Here is an 18,357-nt window from a genome sequence, read left to right as displayed (position 1 = left end):
ATCAATAATAAGAAAAAGCTACGATTAGACATAAAAAAAAATGAAACTCAAGTCTTGGTTTAAAATTGAACCGTATGATTTACTTCCATAAAATACAATACAAGAATGAAATGCATTTAAATTATTTCCTAAACATCAGATTATCCATGATATATATATATTTTTTGCTTTCGTTTTGATCAGTAATTCAAATTCGGAAACCTCTGTACATCAGTGTGAAGCAGAAAAGTGGACGAGAGACTGTGACCCGGAGCCTTTCTCTCTCACGTTTCTGTGCAGAAGATGTACAAATATGTACAGGACTTGTGCAAGCTACGCAAAGCATCATGGGTAAGGGGGGGAGGGAGGGAGCACTATCGCATGCTTTCAGTAACACAGGGGGAAGCTTCCAAACACCAGCAAACGAAGAAGAAGAGGAGAGGAGAATGAAATGAAGATGAAATGAAGCAGGTAGATAGATGTGCGGGGTGAACTCAGCCCAAGTGGAACACAAGAACTCGTTTTACTGCCTTCCTGAAAATTTACTGGCCGAGTGTTGTGTAGGTGTTTCAGGTTGTAGGAGATGATAACTTTGCCTCCAGCTCATTTTAGAGCATTAAATGTGGAGCTGGACAGTCAATTTAGGGGTTAATGAAGCTGCTCTGCAAAAAATGTAGAAGAAAAAGAATTAAATTAAAATGTAGACACCCTATTTACACCTGGTAACTTCATACATCTTGAATATCGGTATTATATCTAATATAATCCAAATGCATGTGTAAACACATCTAGATACAAATCCAAATCCAGTTCTAGCCATGGTATAGCAGTGTCAGTGCATTAGTCTCCCAGAGTTGCATCCAACAACCAAAACTCCTCCCCTGCCGTGTGTGTGAGGAAGATAATCAATTTAAAAAATTGGTGTTAACAACCATCTTTAGTACGGCACCAGAAGAGGCGGAAATGGATAACAACTGGTTGCTGCATGATGAGCAAATTATCATATTTGGTTTAACACAGCAAGCGAATTTCAGCCCGAATAATCAGAGATGCATTTGACTTCTAAGTGTAAATGAATGTGGGTAAAATCTATTCAGAATATAATCCAGATACTAGTGACCAGGTGTAAACAGGGTTAAACAGAAGTGATAGCCACTCTTCAACTGTAGGTTTAATTCAACAAAAGAAAATGGTGGTGGGAGGAGAGCAACAGTCTGTTCTATAAAGATTTTTAAACAGTTCTTTTCCTGTTTGTTTAGAGTGGTGTAAACCAAGCTGTAGACAATCCAATATAGAACTGGCTTTGTTTATAGCAGTTTTTAAATGCAAGGTAAACATTCCACTACTACCACCATGACTAAAGCCAATGTTTTGGAACACATCCATAATAACTTGAATGGCTGTAATTAATAGTAATTCTGAATGCTTAAATGGTTCAGTTGCCTGTATTGTGTCACTTATATTGACTATTCTCTCTGGCCAATCAAACTATTGTATTTGTATGCTTAAAACACACAGCAAAATCTCCCATACATAAGGGGAGTATAAATAAGCCGAAAGGGGGGGAGGGGGGGTATGGGTGCTTTTCCATGTCTCATTTTAGGATACACTAAGCAACACAATTATTAAAATGATTATTTGCCCCAGTGAACTAAATGTACTGTTCAATGCTCATGTGTATCATATAGTTGAGATGCTTGTAAAAACTGAATCAGTACAGTGTATCATATAGAATGGCTCATAGTAGATATGGAATGTAAATATGTAGGAGACTAACAGCAAAGAATGGCCAGTCACATGACCAGCGTAGACCTAATCAAAAAGTAGACTACATAAAAACATCACTGGCCATTTTATTGATAAATAATTACTTTAATTAATAAAAATGTTAGGAAGGTATTAAAATGTATGGCCAACTTGAATTCCCTTCCCCTTTGTCTTTGTTTGTCTTTCTTTTTGAAATATCTATCTATTTATGTTCCACTTCAGCTGAATTCACCCTGGTTTTTGGGGGATAGCCTTTTTCTCTCTGGAATTGGTTTGCTAAAACACTCAAAAAAAAAGAAATATAAAGCTCATTATATCCACACAACTGATGAATAGCCAGCATATGAGTGGCTGAGGAGGGAGTGCCGAGTCCTTAGAAGACACTGTACGTGGTCACTGCATTCTCTCTCCCATTCAGATCAACAGGAAATGTACAGCTGGTGTTTAAACCAGCATTAATGTGGAGTGTGGAAGTAATCCATTAGTAACGAACGTTCGGTTATTATAGAGCAGGCACTGATGAGTGTTTGAAAACTGTAAATTTAACCCACGCATCTCCCCCACCAAAAAAATTCCAACAAACTAAAAATAAAAAAAATATATATGGAGTGAAGTAGCCTTAAGAATGGAGGCATGCAGCCACTGGATGACGGAACAGATCAGGAGTGGGCGGGGCTTTTTAAGAGGCTGGCGCATCCTTGCGGGGCTGGATGCTCACGACCCCGGAAGATTTGAACTTTGGCAGGTGAAGTCCAAACTTGCTCTCCACTCCAGCGAAGGTGGCTGCAGCGAGGCGGTATCCGCCCACGTGCTCCGGGCTGACCGGCGGCAGCTCTGATATCCGCGACTTCGGTGTTGGCTCAGTACCGGATGGTCGGCTAAAAAGGGCAGAAGGTGAGAGGTCAGATGCCACACAGTATTGCCACTTAAAGATCAAATCAACAACAGCTGAAACGCCAGGATTAGCTCAGAGGTTCAAACAGAGAGAATAGGAAACATTTAAAACCCAGCAGCCAGTTAGATTTGCGAAATGCAAGTTGGATCACAGATTAGAAAGTTGGGTTGGGCATAATACATTCAGTAGATGTAGATAATACATCCAGCATATGCAGCACATTAAGGGTGGGACGATATGTTGATATATTACACAATTTCACAACTCCCTGCATTAAATATGGACATTTATATTGAACCATGGGCACTTTAAACTCCCTACATTTAGAATTTGGCCAATATTTCAACCGATACTTGCTGATATTATTTATTGTATGCTGGAAAAGGAAACAAGCTAAGCTGGCAGAGCTGCCACAATTGGCTAACACAGACTACGCTACTATATCATGCATTGAGTTACGCTCATTTTACCTGTTTGCCCTTTTAAATAAGTGTAACGGTTTAAAGCTATGATAAGTTTATGTATGGGATAGTAAGCTACATAAAAAAAAATGCAAAACCAAAAAATTATACATTTTTAAATAAACAATTGCATAAAACAAGGGAACATTTTCTCCTCGGGAGTTCCATTTGTTTCTAAAATTATACTGGGGTGTCCAGGCTCTCTGCAAGTTAAAAATGTGCATGTAGACTTCGAAAGACATGTACACGTAAAACATCAAATACCAGTATCCGCCTAGAATTCACAATTCACATCCCCAACACACATAGCCTATATCACACTAAAGTGAATGCTAAAACCTTTAAAAAAAAAGATAACTTTAATATCTACACATTTTAAAACAGTTTGAATTGTTTTGGCTTACTTATTTTAGTAAGACATTTATAAAGCATTAAAAAAAAAAACGTTTAAGTAAATTTATCATCTAAAGAGACACAAGGTCAACACTTACTGTCCTCCGAAATCAACATAGAACCACCTCTGCAGGAGCTCGTAAGTGACCAGGGTCACACCAAACTGTGGAGAGGAGCGGAACACTCGGGCTGTAGGAAAATAAAAAAAGAAAATGTGGTGTATACACTGAAAACAATTGGGGGAAACATCACATGGATTCACATTCAGATAAACTGAAAAAAAAAAAAAAGGGAAAATTATTTTTTTTTTGTAAGGATTTTTTTTTTGTATTGCTATGTTTTAATATATTATCTGTAAGAAAATCGAGACTTTTTTTTACCTCCAGCTCCTTTCCAGAAGGCTCTAAAACCCTCTTCCCGCATGATCTTCCGGAAGCAGTCGATTACTCCGTTGTACGTGGTCTGACCTGCACGTGCTGCCACCTGCAGTCGCGTCTTTATGACATCAGCAGGGGTGACCAATGAGGCAGCAGGGACACCTGGAAAATCAGAGACATTCATCACTGACATTCACAGATGAGGAAAAGAATCAGGGTTCCAGACTAAGACCGTGCAAGTGGTAAAGCCGGTTATGAACAAGTTTTGAGGACAATGCCAGCTGGTTTATAATTGACTGGGTGTTCTCCTGGCATCTGGCATCGCTACAAGAGGAGGATAGTTGATGTGCCGCTAGTGTTGAAAGGCACTAAGTGAAATAAATGTGGTCATGCCCTTCCTAAATATAGTCAGCCCTTTTACTGAATTGAAATTCTCAACAAAAGATTACATAATGATGCTCAAAACTGCTCAAATTTCCAAAAAAGAGCAAGACAAAGCCAGTGTTAAAATGATCCTGAACTGCAGTGTTACCTGCGATGGCTCCAGCGGTCAGCAGCTGCAGAGCACCAAGCCGGCCATCTTCATCAGCCAAAGCAGATTTAGTGTGGGCATACACAGGGAAATAGATGGCTGAGAAGGGGATATCACGCAGGAAGCAGGCTTTTGCACCCTATACAGACACACACAAACACAAGCACACTCTCTTATTACTGATAATAATAATAATTGTGAACATTATTTTAATGTCAATGCATTAATTATAAAATAACTTTAAATATTATATGACACTACAAAAATGCAGTTTTTTTTCCCCCAGGCATAATCTGCTTTACTTAACACTTAACAAAAAATGAATGCATTCCACTACTTTAATTTGTGCAGCTTGTATGGGCAATATATTTTGACTGACATAAATCACAGAAATAACTGTTAATTAAAGCATTGCTGGTATACCTTGTAGAGTCCAAAGAAGCCAAGGTCGCGGATCACATTGAGCGCGCTCACTCTGGGGCCTGTGGTGATCTCCCCAGCAACCTGCAGACGGATCTTCACAATCTCCAGAGGGTTCGTGAAAATCACCTGAGAGCCACCAGCCTAAAATGAGCAATAAGAAGCAAGTCCGTAAATATCAGTTGTCCCTTCCACCTTACTCCAACTCTCATAATTTATGGGGCCTTGCCATGAGCACGTGGCCAGTGTTTAACCTCTTATAATTGTAGGTGTTACAATCTGTCCCCTGAGGTAAAACTTCTTAATACATTTTCTACACTGCTTTTTCATGACTTCTGACATGGTAGTGTATATTTCAAACACAGTTAATTCTAAGAAAGCTAAATTTAACTTGTGTATATATGAGAAACAAGGTACACACATCCCATGTAAATCTAGGTAAACCTCACTGTGCAATACTCACACATCCACCAGCTAGAATCTCTGCTGCCAGAGGGATGGAGCCATCTTTCTGAGTGCACTTGTCTCGCACTAAATCGTTCACCTACAGACAGAAGACAGACAGGTTTTAAACTCCATTTAAGGCAAATAATAAAATCACAAGGATCCTGGGGTTAAGTGAAGGTACTTACAGTTAGTTTGATGGCTTTCTCTGGAGCTACTCCAATGAGCTGGGGCACAAGGCCTAACAATGCACACACACACACACACACAAGCACACACAATGAAATATGGCAACTTTAAAACAATCATTTAACCCAATTATACCCCAACAACAGGTCCATTCATTCAAACTGCCTGTTGTCTTTTAATACCACTGAAATGAAAGACTGCTATCTGTTGTATAAAAATGCACAAAGCTTTAAGATAGTACTTTTTTACTACTACTGCATTGGCAAATCCAATTAATCAAACAGCTGAATGACTGAATAGCTTACACCATTATGTTATCATGTTACTGCTTTCAGTCTTTGTGCCACAGGTACAGTTTAGTAGCTGGAATAGAGATAAAATAAGAGACTATGATTATATTTTAAGAACAATATATATATTTTTTTACCTCTGTAGAAACCGAAGAAACCCTCGTACCGGAGGACTTTCTTAGCACAGTCAAAACTGTTCTTGTACATCAGCTCGCCTACAAATGAACCAGTGGAGCGCTGATTCTGCATCCGAGTCTTCACCAGGTCAATGGGGTACACTGCAGTAGCACCCGTAGCTGTGCACAAACAGGGTTAAACAGGTTACTAATCAATAACAGCACACACCACCATATTGAGATTAAAGTACTATATCAACATCATGAATCTATGATTTAAGGAACTAAACTAAAAACATCCACTTAAATATCTATACGTTTCCTCTTAGCACTTTGTTGAGTAGAAACTCGATTATAAAGCTCTGGTGAAGCAGATGTGTTGAGTAAGAGAAGATGTATAGACTTATAACTATAATATAACTATAAACCATTTGATAAGAAAAGTCCAGAAATTCAGTCATTTTGTCCTGCAATGGTCTGCAAGTGACCACAACTGATATCTCACCTCCTGCAATGGAGCCCAGCGTGAAGCGATATGCTGACTCAGCAGCCTGCAGCCACACAGGACGAGATGCATCCCCATGCATCTGAGACAGAGAGGAGAAAGAAGGTGAGAGGGATCACATATAAATGAATGGAAACACATTTCGATTAATTATTAGACACTTCTCCTGCAACAAACCAGATAAGAAACAAGCATATTCTGACTGAAACTAGCATTATTTATATTAAAAGCCTTCTTATTTTAGGGTTGTGTTTGGAGCAGGATGTACATTACGAGAGGCTGTCTGACAACAAAAATACAAACCTTGTGTTATTTACTGCTGTGTTAATTACACCTTTCTGTGTCTTAAATGTTTGGCCACTCAGCAGCCCTCATCTCCACCTACCTGTCTCTGTACTTCTGCCAGATGATAGGGCAGAGCTCCCTCTTCCAGTGGAGCTATCCTTTCAATATCAGTCAGGTTCAGACGCCTGTGAAATACAGAGGAAAAAGAGACACATTTAGAGTACATTATACACAAATTTACAGTATGGTATGTATTTAATAACAGGCTAGTGCTAATGCGTTTGACAATGGAAAACATGCATTAATAAAACAACACAACGGAACAATTTATTTTTATCTACGTTTTTTTTTTAAACCACCTGAACGTTTTTTTTTTAATGTTTGTAATTTTTTTTTCTCCCCCCCCCCCCCCATTACATATTAAATAAGAAACTAGTAAAGTTGATTAAAGTGAATTACCCAGTTTGGGAGTGGAGGGCCGAGAGCTGATACAAAATATCAATCTCCATGGGAGTAATCTGACCAAACTTATTAGCAGCATGAACAAACTCCTCTACAAAGAGACAGAGAGAGAGAGAGAGAGAGAGAGAGAGAGAGAGAGAGAGAGAGAGAGAGAGAGAGAGAGAGAGATTTTTAGCCACCACATTAGTATACTACACTACTATGAACATGACAGCTCTTTAAAACAAATGACAAACATTTTGATGACAGTAGTGATGAGTCATTTTAGAGATGAGAAATGATTTTAGTGTACCTTTAGTGACCAGCGTGTCTTTGCGGGTTCCGGCGAGTGTGCTATAGATTTTGCGGATGAGCTCCATGTTGTTAAGGAGCGAGTTGAAGGCATTAAAGTAGGAGAAGCTCACCATGTGTGATGTTCCACCACCTGCTACCTGCAGACAGGAAACACACAATTTTTACAGTCCCACTTGAGGAGTAGGGCATCAGCTAGGTATCTTTTTTAAGATAAAACTAATTAAAATCAAAATAAAAATCATGTTGCATTAAACGATACAGCACACCAAATGTTTTAATTTGATTGTCACACAGCAAAGTCACACGACAGACACATTAGCACATTAGCGGAATGATCAAATAATGAGCAGTATTTTAAAGCTTTAGGATTTATGCAGCTGACCATTTCATTTATTTAATTTAATTTAAATGTATAGTGCATATATAAGGAGAAGTACGCCCACAGAGACAACAATGCTTACTGAGACCAGATTTTCCTCAACGAACGAAGTCAGCATGTGGTGTCTGATGGTGGACATGATGTCACTAAAGTCCATGGCTGAGATCACGCCACTCTTAGCTTTGTCCTTTTGCGCAAAGGCCTGCCGGGCATGCTCCAACTGCAGCTCCTACAGCACCAATATGAACATCAAAAGAAATTAAATTAATTACATAATGAATCACAATTATATACTGCATTATGTTTGATTTTGCATTTTCAATTGTCCCCATTTATTTTACTACGTATAAATGTAAAGAAAGTTTCCACTTTTTATGCACGTTATAAAGTATTAAAACATACAATAAATATAATAAAACATCCCAATATATTATTTTCTTTCAACCTTTTAAGAATACAACATTATGTACAGAATCAGCAATTTGCACAGAATGGTTTAAATCAAGTGAAAGTGAGAAATAATTAATATAAAAGTACTGCAGGCTTTGTGTGTGGGTGCATCACCTGCAGGAACTGGGTGAACTCCAGGTAGCTGAGGCGTTTGGTTCGATCGTGGCCGAAGTGAAGGCGAATAAACTCACAGTCCCAGTTAAAAGGGATGTGGTGGTGGACCGTCGTCTGGCTGAAAATATCACGTACATTTTCTGAAAACACAGACATACAAACAAAATCATGAAGCACTAGAGCATCCAAACAGCACTCAATTTGTCTGAAAAAAATATACTAAAATACACATATTCACATACTCATACACCCTACATCAAGTAAATGTATTACTAGGGGTCAAAGCAATGTCTCATTTGTAAATCACACTATAGTTGCTTATGAAAATTGTTGTAAACTTCAAGGAATCATAGTGCATTAGATTAGGATGATGCATTAGTATTTTGTGGGTGTAGTTGTGTGTAAAAACACATTAAACATGTTTATATTTACAGTTTACTGCCTAACACACTACAGGTTGTATTAACTTTCTACAGGGGAGCGCTATATGACACTAGATTAAAAAAAAACTGTATTGTTACACCCATACCTCTAAGCAATTCTGAGAATTGGCATCATCAATTATTACAATTAAGGCACTTTTTTCTATCACAAAAACACAAATATGCAAGCTCACCAAAGGAAATGTCTCCAGTTCCAGTTTTATCAAATAGCTGGAAGGCCACGATGAAGAGAGCATCTGGCACACAGAGCACAGACTCAAAGGCCAAAAACTCCTGGAACGAAATCAGTCTTCATGGGGGATTGAGGGAGGGTGGTAGAGAGACATATTAAACACATTAAAACATATAAACAAACAATCAAGCAATTGTAAATATCATGTACTGGGGGGAAAAAACTGTTTGCATTATGTATAATAAAAAACATATAAATATGTATAATGCACAATTAAACATTAAATGTATATACACATGTAACAGCTACCAAAATGTATCAAGTTACTTGGTTTTATGCATGATACAGAAATACAATTCCCTCCAAATATATAGTAACAGTTTATTTCTGCTGTAGACTGAAAACATTCCAGTTTGACATTAAAAGATGAATATGAAAGTCAGCTTTTATTTCCAGGTATTTACATTTTTGTGGGAGAATTTCACCATGTGCAATGCATTTTATTTTGTGTCACATTAGCGCTTTTGTGCTTTGTGAGACTTTTAGCTGAGCTTTAACCAAGTTCTTTCACACCATTATCTACATACCCACAGATAGGAAGTGTAATACAGCAGACCCAGGTCAGGTTCTAATCACTAATGGCAATACAATTACAGATACGGTTGGAAAATTGTTAGATAACAGGCGTGACAGATATGAAGTCAGTCAGTCAATGTGAATTAGTATCTGTTTGACTACTGAAGAATAGGGTGAAAGAATAGTCTGTAATTATAGAACAAAGACTGACCTATATGATCAGTGGAGCTGATAAAATTATCAGTAAGTGTAGGAACAAAGAGGTGGAGTTAAATGAGTGGCTAGTAAGTATATTCAAATTATTTTAGTGTATATTACTTTTTATTTTATTATTTATTAAAAACATGTTCGAATTTCCAACATTTGGCTTTCACCTAGAATAAAGGTTGTGCCACTAAGGCAGATATATGCAAATTACCTCTGTTCTGCCTATTCTGTACTGTAGTTTATTCAAATCCGAATGGATTAAGCTAAACTGCTGTAGTGTGTTCTATATGCAGCAATCACTATGCTATGGGTGGGACAAAACATCAAGATCACAATATAGTGTATTGGATTCAAGGAGATTTTGTCATTCACATCACATGTGGTACATGAGGAGAATGAAATTGTGATTGTTTTCTTTTGCAAAAAAATATAGATTTTCTTAATTGAAACATATGTTCTCTAAACACCCTAAAGCTTTCCCGCAATATGACTAACTGAAGTTAGTGCTTCATTACTACACGTGGTGGCACCTGCATTGAAGAATACTGATTGTTAATTCTGTGAAACTGACACCAATAAATCCATAATTTCTGGTATTTGCATATTTATTAATATTTTATCCACTTTAGTAACACAAGATGCCGCAAATAATCCAGAGAAACACATCGTGAGAAATGTATTCTGATAATCGTATTTTTAGATGCCCTGTGATTCCCACCACTACTAATTGCAGTGAAGTATCTGTGACATGTGTAACTTGCTGATCTGGTTTGTCTTACCCATCCTTTGTGGTGTCTGCCACTCCAGCCAGCAGCTGCACAGTTTTGGGGTTGTGATGGATCTGTGTGTGGAGGCCCAAATACTTCTGCACAAAATCACTGGGGGTCATAAACTGCTCGCCATCCTTATCCGCAACACTCGCATGCTGAGGGAGAGAAAAAAAAATACCAGCTTAGATCTGAATACCAAACCAGTACATCCTAAAAAAAACTTTGAATTTCTCAATATTGGAAGTATTTAAGGTAAAAAAAAATAAAAGAAAGAAACGTGAAAGAATATTTTGAACTATTCAGATCTGTATCATATCATAGACTGTATATAAAGATGGACGCCGTGTCGCCGTTCCAATTCATTCAATGAAAATGAAGCCAAAATCTTCCGCCATTTTGGCGATTCAGAGACCAGAGTCTGCGCAGTACAGACCAGAGGAGGGAGAAAGGCTGTGGAGAGACCGCCTACTCATTTAAATAACCCCGCCCCTGAGGGCTGCCTCGCGGTCACAGGCTGCAGAGCGGGGCGGAGCGGAGCTGACGGTCTGTTATTGGTCCCGCCCATAAGCAGCCCTTTTACCATAACCACACCTTTTTTCAATAGAGCCGAATAAAGTTTTAAAAAACGAATTCTGTGGGGATATAAAAATTTGACAATATAAGCAGAGGTTACACTAGCTGTTGCATTTAAATAATGGAGGTAGAATTACAGTATATTAGAAAAAAACGTGATTGAATGTTGTCTGTTTTGCCATTGAAACCTATGTGGATGGGTGGGGTTACACAGCTTTCTGCAGCCGAACAGCAGGGGGCGCCCGACCCGTGGTGGCTTCACTTTTAAGAGCCGATGCTCTGTCCAGCTATACACAGTCTATGATTCAGATTTAATGACAGAACAGTAACCATCTTTTGAGTTTGGACGTAATCTACTTGAACAAAGATAAAGGAGTAGAACTGTTCCAAATATGACTGGAGGGAAATATTTTAGTGACACCAGCATTAACATTTCAACAAGACCAAATACCAACAAACAGCATGGGATATCGCTGAAGAAGACATAAAATATATAAAAGTCACATTATGGTCCAAAAGTATTTAAATCCTTCATGTAAGAACAGTGACATGTCATTTTTTTTCATATTCCAGCAGAATGATTACAGACTGACTGTTTATTACAAACTCGTCTTTGTTACCCAACTCCATACAGAAACAAGCCAAAAGTCATGGTAGAGGATTTTGCCATGTCCCACAGAAGTAAAAGAATGCTGCACTGCCTTGTGGTAGCTGTGGGATGTGTGTGCAGGGTCTTCTGCATTGAACGTGGATGTGATTTCTGTTCCCACAGACATTTCTAACCAGATGCTGATGCTCACAATCATTACCACCCACTGTGCTGTTCACTGAATGGCAAATGTCCACAGAAGCTTGTGCTCACTATCAGGCCTCACTCCAACTCCCATAATTCACATCACTTTGCCTTGAGCATGCGGGCCAGTGTTCAACTTCTCTCAACACCTCATAGCAGAGCTGGGCAATATAATCAATATTTGATTGTATTATGATATATTCTATTATTGCATTGACAAACTTCATTGAACTTCACTAAATATTTAAAAGAACTCTAACCTAAATGTGGACTAATTACAAAAAAAGCTGCTCAATTGTACGATGTGCAGCAAAAGTTAAATAAAAATAAAATGTACTGTGCATGAAATAATATTTGAATAGCAGAAAAGCAGAATCTTCCACTGCTAATGCACATGAAATAGTCTTTAAATATCACTTTAATAAATAGCTATATTGTCCATATAGTTATCGGCACTATATTGTATCGATCAAAATTAAGAAACATATCCTGATATAAATTTTGCCCATATCCTCTAGCCCTACCTCACACCTTATACAGGTTCAAGCCCAAAGGTAAAACTGACACATAAAAGTTTTCAACACCCACACAAAGGAGGTCAAGATTTCCCAACCACTACATGACAAAAACAGAATTAAAATAAATTACTTAAACAGAATTAAAGTCTCCATTAAAATAAATGACTAATTCAAATTAACACACTGCATCCAATGAAGTTATTAAGCAAACTTCAAATCAAATCAAATGATTTCTGTACTGAACTTGCATTCCAGACATTTATTTACCCAGCTGTACAGCACCCTCCCAACAAGCACTTTATAATAACCCACAATTACACTAAAGCCATCCATCACAAGCAGCATCTTGAATGCCTACAACGCCAAAAATGTTAGGACAAAGAAAACAGAACCGCAGGTTCCAGCTTAAACTAACCAGCCAAAACAACAACACACAGCCATTTTAATCCAATACAAATCACAGATTGAAGCTCCATCCAAGCTTTTCAAAAGGTGTAACATGTTCACAAGTTTTAAATGGGGAAATAAACATAAATTATTTAAACTCCCCCAAATAAAAACAATTAATCATTACCGAACAATGACTAATTCATTTTAAGTCATACTGGAGTGTTGCCTTAATGTGTCTCTAGAAGCAGGAGGTTTACCCTCTACCCCCTTCTTCCTTCTCCTGGAAGTGTTGCGTATTACAGCACTGCTGTATACAACAACGGCAAGGAGTGCGGGAGGGAGCTGGCAGGTTTATGTATATTTTTTATGTATATACAAAAATGAAACTAAATAAAATGTGTCTCTCATCATGTTTGGTATCAGTTTACTAATCTTCACAAACTGGTTCCAGCCAAAAGATGTGAACAGGGCTGGGATAGCATAAAATTAGCTGAGATAACTTTATATCTTTCCCTAATTAAATTTTACTCACATGGCTGTTTGTTAACATATGGATTTTTTTCCACGCATGATGGCATCAATGATGTGCAACGAGACTGAAAGTTCTTTTCCACTGTAAAATTTAATTTAACATTAAAAGTATTGTATTGTACTGTATTGCAATGTATTATAATCATTTGGACTATCCTAACAGGTGGAATAATCTATACTTGATCTGCATTACAATATTGTGTGTACAGGAGGTTTGAAATAGACATTATAAATCAGTAATAGAGTAGTGCCATCATAAAGATAACGGAGTGAGACAAGTCTGGGGTGATAAGACTTTAAATAAACATTACAATTCATTGAACTTTACCACAGAAACAATTAATGAACTCTTATAGGAATGTAGGACAGAGTAAAGCTGCATGATGCTGCAAAAACTCTACATTAAAAATTAAAATACTTTTTTAGTTCTGCATTATATAATGAGATATTCTTCAGAAGGAAGAAGTTCTAACAGATCTAACAGGTCTCATGCTATCAATAACGCACTCCAAGTATCCGAAATGGGAAAGAAATAGATATAATCTGTGTGGTAGATACGTCACGAAGAATAATTAACTGAATTTTCCTTTTGTATCAATCAGCAAAAAGTTGTATTTACAACATAAAAATAATAATTTGACATTGCCCTGACACTGCGATGTGTCTTGCGATTACAAATGCACACATACTGAAACCATATATTGTGCAGCCCTATGACTGGCACAATGTTCATTAGCACAAGCTGCTATGTTGGCTCATTGACTGTCTCCATGTTTGTATATCTCAGATTGGATGAGGTAGAGTCAAATGACTTTACATAAGGTATGTTTTAATGGGGCAGTACATTAACACAGAGTGGGAAGACAATCGCAGAATTTGATATATGTTGAGGAACGTGCAATGGCATGTAATCCAAATAAAATCTGTTTTGGATAATAAGTACAAGACAGACTGGACATTGAGTGACATGGCGATCACATCCAGATTTAATACAGGAGACACCACCTGCATATCCCACAGATCAGTGCAGCATTCTTTAGCTTTTAATGTGACATAAAACTAGTTCCACATCCCATGACATTCGGCAGGATTTAAAATGTCATTGTTTAAAATAAAAATATTTAAATACTTCTGCAAATCACAACACTTACACAGAAACTTATGAACCAACTCTACTCCCAATTTAAACACATTCAGTCAGGTAAAGGAAAGCGAGCAGCGATAACCTTAACCCTCTTATCAAATCTGAACCCAATCACGCACTGTGCACCTGCACTGCACCAACATTTCACAACACACTACTAGTAAAGTCCACCAAAGACCATGCTCTAGTCACCAGTGTTGAGTCACACTAAACAAGATGTAAATAAGCCTCTAGTTCTCAGCTGCACCCTGTGGAATGCGTGTATTATTGTCTAAAATGAAACTAAACAATAAACAAAAGAGACCTGAAAACACCTACAGCAGGTAAATCAGGCTCAGATCATGAAAGAAATCGAAAGCACATTGTCAATCATCAAAAGTCAAGGGGGCAATTCCTAAACAAATTAATAATAAAATCACTTTCACTCTAAATAATTTAGTTTAAATAAATTAATTAAAAGAAGTGCAAAAAAATAAAAAATAAAAAATAATCATATTGAACAAGCAAAAATGTCTATATTAGTGGAACCACGAATGCACAGAATATTTGGAAAGCAAAGTTATTTGGTTGAAAATTCATCTTTCATTCTGTTTGGTTTCATTCATTTTCCATTTCACTGCACTTATAAACTGTGACAGGACAAAGGAAAATGAACTGATTTAGGCATATCTGGGGTTGATATGTAGTAAATCAATAAGCAAACAAGTAATTCATTAATGCAGAAATGCTTCTTTAAAATTAAAAACATTAATATTTCTGAGAGGAGAGGGGATAAAATATTCTAATCAATGGCATCAGCTAGCATCTAGCATCCCGGCGAAAATGCAGGGCTGCTAATCGCAATGATACAAGAGCTATTGCTAACACAGAAATATAAGAACAGCAATCTTAGTCTTCATCTGCTCTTTTACGCATAGTTTAAAAGAGAGAAACTAGTAGAACTGTATTAGAACTAAAGAAAGCGCTGGCACGATAACATACCGCACAAGAGTCCTCATTCAAATTATCAGATTTAATCAATCCAAACCACAGTGCACACTTTAAAAGTACGTTTTTCTGTATACTCTAAACAATTACGTAACAGCACCAGACTGCTTTATTTATCTCACACCCATCCAAGCAATGTTACAAGATGCTTTATATAAAAATCCAAGCCTAGCCTTGAAAGCTAATGCATACAAGTGACTTCAGAATAAGGACTCTGCATTGGTGTTGGATTAACATCTTACATTAGCTTCAGAATTCTTACCTTCAGAAAGATGACCTTCAGCTCATTCGGGTCGGCCCTTTTGGTTGACTGAACCTGTGGAAAAAGCCAGACTCCAGTTCACAGTTTGGTACTATTAGACGCAGCAATTTCAGCATTTACTTTAAATCAGAAGTTTACAAAGCTCACACTATAATACCCACACTATAATACACAATGTTTAATGAAGTAATTAAACAAAGACTTTCACTTCCAACTTCCAAGACTTCTCCAACACTATGGACACTAATACCCCACACTTTACCCACTACTTACTCATCATCAGCTGTTTAATTCTTGTACTGAAACCCTACAATCTGTATGTCAAGTCATTTTAGTCTAGAATCACACCAGTGATTCAATTTCTAAACCAACCTTGAAAGGTTTAATAGTAATAAGATCATATCTACAGATCTATAAAGCCATTTTATTTTTTATGAGCAGGAGCATATATCTTTAATGTAATTTTGACTAGAAATATATTACTATGAATTTAAAAGGAATTGCACCCTTTTATTGTGAATCAATACTTTTCCACTAGTAAAAATTCCAGTTACAGATTCCTGTGATTCAACTTATGATAAAAACTATAAACACTGCATTTACAAATAACTACATTCTAATTCTAATTAGTAAAATGTAACGATACATATTATTATTATTATTATTATTATTATTATTAATGTAATATTACTTTTATTATTATTACTACTATTCAATGAATTAGTTGTAGAATACATTAATCTACAGATACATGGATCTGGAATTTTTAAAAGACAAAATTAAAATTGTACATATTTGTAATAAAAATTTCTACAAGTGTAATTTTGACTAGAAATATATTAGCAACAATTTAAATAGAATTGCACCCTCTAATTGTGAATCAATACTTTTCCACTAGTAAAAACTCCAGTTACAGATTTTACTAAAAACTGTAAACACTGTAGTTCGATATAAATAAACTGTAATTTTGACTAGTAAAAATGTAATGACAATAATAATTATTATTAGTGCAATAAATCAGTTGTAAAATACAATACTATACAGGTACACAGATCAGGATATTCTACAAAAGTAAATTAAAATAGCAGATATTTGGAATTACAATTTCATTAGTGAAAAATGAAATATTATTTCATAATAATTCACTAGTAAAATGTAGTTAAGACAAAGTAAAAATACACTCCTCATAGAACAGTGAGAACACATGACCAGTCATCATCACATTAAGGACATCACCCTGGTAATGTGTCTAGTCAGAATGATTTTATAAATCTGAAGAAAACGAAGCTAAAACTTGTAAGTTACTATTGGTGTAAAATAGCCAAATATAAAACATGTCGCTGTTAAGAACCCAGGCCTTTAATTAGCCTCCAGCCTGCAAACCACACACCATAAACACCAAAACACTACAGGAACAACACCAGCAGCAGCAGCACAAGGACACTTTAAGGTCTGTGAGTTCAAGAGTGTCTTAGCTAACCTAACCATAAGCTAGCTACAAAACTACAGCACCGAAAGAGCAAAACAGACATTAAAACAAACTAACTAAGCCAGCTTCCAGCAAAGCTCAATAACCTCATTAGCTAGCTAAGCTAACTAACTAGCTAAGCTAAGCTGTTCTAGTTAACACAAGCTGTACTATCTGTAACCAGGAGCTAAACCACCACTAAACACTACTGCACAGCATCCCAACAGACTGTACATCAGCTTACAGCCCATTAAATACTGCAATACAAAGATTCTGACCCTAATTAAGACGAAAACCCAGCCGTAGACATCTAAAAGTAAAAGCTATTTCAGTATATCAGTACAGTAGTGCTACAGCTAGCTCCCCTCCAGTTACTGAGAGCTGCTTAAAGCTGCTCCCACAGCAGAAGGAGGAGAAGAGCAAAGCTCCAGCTGCAGCAACAGCTCGCAATATCCCCACACCACCACCAAACCAGCACCACAAAACCCTTATCTACCGCTACACACCGCATTCACGCGCTCACAAACTTTCTATATCTAGTAAAAAGCACATTTTCAGCCAGACGCTGTGTAAGCCGGAGTCACCTTGGCCGCCATGCTGCATGTGTGATGTCACTTCTCTTCCGAATCGTTCTTATGAATCGGTTCTTCACGAAGAATCACCCGAGCTGATTCTCTGGTCCTACCTACAGGTAGCGTTATAGAGCTCTCGGAAAAAAATAAGAGACCAATTCAGTTTCTGTTTCAGTTTCTGAATCAGTTTCTCTGATTTTGCTATTGATATGTATATATTTAAGTAAAATAAACATTGTTGTTTTATTCTATAAACTACAGACAACATTTATCCCAAATTCCAAATAAAAATACTGTAATTTAGATCATTTGTTTGCAGATATTGAGAAATGGCTGAAATAACAACATTCAGAAATCAATATTTGGTGGAATAACCCTGGTTTTTAATCACAGCTTTTATGCATCTTGGGATGTTCTCCTCCACCAGTCTTACACACTGCTTTTGGATAACTTTATGCTGCTTTACTCCTGGTGCTAAGTTTAGGCAGTTCAGCTTGGGCTGATGTCTTGTAATCATCCATCTTCCTTTTGATTTTATATATATATATATATATATATATATATATATATATATATATATATATATATATATATATATT

General features: G+C 36.9%; 1 protein-coding gene across 1 annotated transcript; it reads right to left on the bottom strand.

The window, feature by feature from the left end:
• Positions 1-58: 58 nt before the first annotated feature.
• Positions 59-17,860, bottom strand: slc25a12 (solute carrier family 25 member 12). The gene is made up of 18 exons (XM_007244136.4): positions 17,771-17,860; positions 15,719-15,772; positions 10,530-10,675; positions 8,969-9,084; positions 8,353-8,492; positions 7,871-8,017; positions 7,408-7,546; positions 7,113-7,206; positions 6,754-6,838; positions 6,369-6,450; positions 5,885-6,043; positions 5,457-5,509; positions 5,288-5,368; positions 4,828-4,968; positions 4,405-4,543; positions 3,876-4,034; positions 3,594-3,684; positions 59-2,624 (listed from the first exon to the last, which is right to left on the bottom strand). The coding sequence occupies exons 1-18, from the start codon at positions 17,780-17,782 to the stop codon at positions 2,426-2,428; spliced, it is 2,037 nt and encodes a 678-aa protein (XP_007244198.3). The 5' UTR covers positions 17,783-17,860; the 3' UTR covers positions 59-2,425.
• Between the last annotated feature and the right edge of the window lie 497 nt (positions 17,861-18,357).

The sequence above is a fragment of the Astyanax mexicanus genome, chromosome 5, assembly GCF_023375975.1.
Source record: "Astyanax mexicanus isolate ESR-SI-001 chromosome 5, AstMex3_surface, whole genome shotgun sequence".
NCBI classification, from domain to species: Eukaryota; Metazoa; Chordata; class Actinopteri; order Characiformes; family Acestrorhamphidae; genus Astyanax; species Astyanax mexicanus.
Note: the sequence above shows the minus strand (reverse complement) of the source record. Positions and strands in the feature narration are given on the sequence as shown.